The sequence below is a fragment of the Corella eumyota genome, chromosome 7 (genome assembly GCF_963082875.1).
Source record: "Corella eumyota chromosome 7, kaCorEumy4.1, whole genome shotgun sequence".
Classification (NCBI taxonomy): Eukaryota; Metazoa; Chordata; class Ascidiacea; order Phlebobranchia; family Corellidae; genus Corella; species Corella eumyota.
Window position 1 is genome coordinate 8,559,978 of NC_137496.1, and position 4,165 is coordinate 8,564,142.

At 34.8% G+C, this 4,165-nt stretch overlaps 1 protein-coding gene across 1 annotated transcript; it reads left to right on the forward strand.

Annotated features, from left to right (window-relative positions):
• The first annotated feature begins 1,885 nt into the window (after nucleotides 1-1,885).
• On the forward strand, nucleotides 1,886-2,386 carry LOC145760285 (protein FAM200A-like). Its single transcript, XM_082574156.1, has one exon. The coding sequence runs from the start codon at nucleotides 1,886-1,888 to the stop codon at nucleotides 2,384-2,386; it is 501 nt and encodes a 166-aa protein (XP_082430282.1).
• The last annotated feature ends 1,779 nt before the right edge of the window (nucleotides 2,387-4,165 follow it).

Consider the following 4,165-nt stretch of genomic DNA (forward strand, 5'->3'; position numbering starts at 1 on the left):
AGTAGCCAAAAAAATAAGTGAAATCTCAAACTTTTGGTGAGTCAGTTAAAGGGAAAAAACTAAAACCTTTTTAAATAGGCTTTCAAGCAAGCCCCAGGTTCGCTTTGGAACGTGCTTCTCTCCCATTTTTGTTGTCTTAGCGAGAGAGGAAAATTTATGTCGCTTAAAGTGCGCTTAGGCAGTTACAAAGCAAACCAATCTAAACTGTCGATTTGGAAGTTCCGCATTTCTAGAGCGTATGTTTAATAAAATTAAATTACTTTAATGGCTTCCCCTGGTGGAAAAGCTAGAAAGTGTCAAAATATCGTATAGTTTTGCATTGGTAGGTGTAGAAAATGAGGTCAAGAAAAATCTAACCAAGAAAAATAATCGATTCCTAAGTGTGCTCTTATTCAAATAGAATAGTATTTAATATAAAGTATAGGCATCTCATGTCTAGAAAAGGGTTTAAGACCTGTCTAGTGACGGTTTGGGTACTCTAAAGAACATAAAAGAAGATTTGTTTCTGAAATCAAACTCTTAACCTAAATTTTGTAAGGCCCGCTTCATTTCTTATAGTTTAAAGCAATGCTTTTCAACCTGTGAGACGGTACGCACTTGTGCGTATAAGAAAATCTGCAGTGCGGATAACAAACACGGTGCGGATGAGAATAGCTGGTCATTTTTTTTTCATTATTTTAGATAATCTCGATACTATTTTAGGTTCACATTACACAAAAATATGGGCAATAGAGTGATAATGCCGATCAAAACAAGTAATCGTAAATCATTTTTTTGAGGGTATTAGCGATCACCTGATTAATGTCCAAAGTTAGCAGATCAGTAATTACGTACAATTTGATATTTCGCCACAAATGATCATGCATTGTACATGCGTTAACCACATGATTTTCTAAAACTATATTCTCACAATATTGTAACGTCATAATCCTAATAGTTTTACGTGCATATCATTTTTTACAGAGCGTTTTTACGTAAAGATAGCAAGTCCAGTTACAGTAACACGGCCAGTTGGGACAAATTTTGAACATTAGTAAGAAAATTAATAACGCCGTAATTTTTTTGCGGTTTGAATCATCACTAAAAATAGCTAATGTCTGCAAGAAAGCCATTTACCTTGGCAGAAAGCGTCATAAAACCTTGTCTGAAAATAGTAGCACGGGAAATTCATGGTGGATCAACGGCTGTCACCGAAGTGCAAAAACTGGCATTGTCTGATAACTCCATGCAAAGGAGATGTGCGGTAATTGCTGCATCACTCAAGAACATGGTGTGACGTGGTTAAAATGCAAGGCTGTGCCCACCGACGGCGCAAGGGCTATGGTCGGCATTAGAAATGGGGTTGTTGCGCTCATAAAGCAAGTCATAGAGGTTGTGAGTATCCATTGCATTATACATCGCGAAGCACTGGTTGCCAAGAAACTGGGCAATGAAGAAGAAAACTACTAATTTGCCGATGTGATTTCCGATGTTATCAAAATTGTAAATGTAATATTAAATAGTCCGAAGAAAAGTCGTGCGTTTGATGAACTTGTCAGAGAAATGGGAGGCAATGGGCACCTCGTTTATCATTCTGAAATGAGGTGGCTGTCTCGTGGAAAAGTAATGGAAAGAGTGTGGAAATTGCGACAGGAACTCAATGTGTGGTTTGATAGACGAGAGGATCATAAAGCTCTTATTTCAAGATTCATTCTGGCTTGCTAAACTGGCTTATCTCGTTGACATATTTAATCTGCTTAACATGCTAAACCTCACTCTTCAATGTTCTGGAATTGATATATTTGAAGCGACCTCCAAAATTACATCTTTCAAAAATGTCATTGAAAATTTAAAAGAAAAATTATGCACTAAGAATTTGATCGGTTTGAAAACACTGTAGACTTTTATGTCTACTTGTAGATGGGAGGAAACAGAACAAAACATTGAGCAACGAATTATCAAAATAGTCGGCTCTCATATGCAGATTTTGATTGATAATTTTGAAGCCTACTTCCCTAGTCAGCAGGCAACAGAATTGCAATCAAAACTATGGATTTTGAATCTATTCGGCGAACAACAGCCTCCAGGTTATTTGGGCGAAAATCTAAAAAACGACCTATGTCAACAAGCTTTTTTTAGCCGTGGAAAACACGCTGAATTCTGGACAAGAGCCCTCGACAGCCCTTACGAAGACCTGGCAATTCAAGCGCTAGAAGTTCTTGTGCAAAACCCAACCACCTATTTGGCCGAAAAAGGGTTTAGTGCCCTGGTTGATATTAAGACTAAAAAGAGAAGTTGTCTTCTTACTGGGACACTAGATGACCTTATGCGGGGAGCATTGGAGCATGACGTTGTTCCGAACTGGAACGAAATTGCAAAAAATATGCAGCAGCAACCGAGCCATTAACAAAATTTAATATTTCGCATAAAGACATGCGGATATTCTTAACACATTTTTTATATTTTAAAGTCAGTATTCGTTATTTTTCTTTAATAAACAAGAATTCATTTGTGTTTCTTAAAGTACGTTCATAGGGTATGTATAATCTGATTTTACGCAAATTCGGTTGCTTGTGCGGATAAAATTTTATTTAAACAAAACAGTGCGAACCGTCTTTTTGTAAAGGTTAAAAAGCACTGGTTTAAAGGCTAAGGTCGATTGCGAATTAAAGCGTTTAGAAAAAGACGGAATTCTCTATCTGGTGTCATAGAGTCAACGGCTCGGGCGCAGTTACATCCACGACCTATTTTAATATTAAATTCCATTGCATTTTTCGGTTACTATTGTTACTCATTTTTGCTTGTTTTTGTTATAATAAATTTAGGTTTAATATGAAAAAAATGGGACTACTATCAACTCTCTTATTAGTAAATCTAAAAGAAAAAACATCAAGTCAAATTTAATATCAAAAACAGTGTCCAACCTCAGACAACACGATAATATCGAATTATTTTAATACTTACTTTACATCAATAGCAAAAAAACTGGTTAAATCTATACCTAACCCGACCATTAATTCCTTCCTCAAAAAACCTATATTGAAATAAATTTTTCTTAAATCAACCTGTCCGAAAGAGATTGAACTTATTTTGGTATCAATGAAATCCAAAACAAGTTATGGATTGCATGAAATACCATCAAAAATTTTTAAATCCACCCCTCAAAAAATTTCAGAAAGATTAAGCCATATTTTCAACCGTGTGATTGGAAATCGATAATAGAATTTAAAACTGCCAAAGTGATTCCTATTTACAAAAACGGTGACCCCAAAGAAACCAAAAAATTATAAACCCATTAGGCTACTACCCTGTATTTCAAAATTACTAGAAAGATTTATGCATTAAAGGTTGTCATTCTTTCTTGAACCAAATCCTTTTTTTTTAACAACAATTTGGATTTTGAAAACTACATTTAACTAACTTAGCTGCAACCCTGTTAATAAGTAATATTACTGATGCTTTTGAACAAAAAAAAGCAGCACTTGGAATATTTTTGGACTTTTTAAAAGCTTTTAACACTATAGATCATACAATACTACTGCACAAACTACAAACTATGGAATTGCTTAAAACTGGTTTAAACATTATCTGACAAATAGATCTCAAGTCGTCGAATTTAATGGCCAGTTATCAACTAACAAAAATAGAATTACTTAAATACTGGAACCTTTAGTTTTTTTTCATTTACATCACTTTTCCAACTCCCTGCTAAAATCTTTCCTTGTAATGTTTGCAGATGACACAACCCTTCTTATAACCGATAAAAACCGTGGGAACTTAATTTTAAATGGTAATAATGAACTAGCCAACTTACAGCACTGGCTCTCTGCAAACAAACTATACGTGCTTCAACTATCAGTTTTTGAGCGGTCGTTTAAGCTGGCTTTACTTAAATAATGATCTTCTTTAAATTCTAGTTCACTTTTCACCGATTCTTGCAAAGAAACTAATGATTTTTCACTGAATGGGTGGGGTAAACATTTTGACCTTTCGTTGGTTTGGTTTGGTACATGTAGCTGATTACAACCATTTTCTAAAATTGGATTTGCACCATTTTCAAAATAAAAGCCATCATTTTCTAAAACTGGATTTCCTCCATTTTCAAAATGAGAGCCATCATTTTCTAAAACTGGATTTCCACCATTTTCAAAATGAGAGCCATCATTTTCTAAAACTGGATTTCCAC

Bases quoted from the DNA above. Each gene is read 5' to 3' on its own strand.
- LOC145760285 (XM_082574156.1), top strand. From the start codon at position 1,886: ATGTCTACTTGTAGATGGGAGGAAACAGAACAAAACATTGAGCAACGA.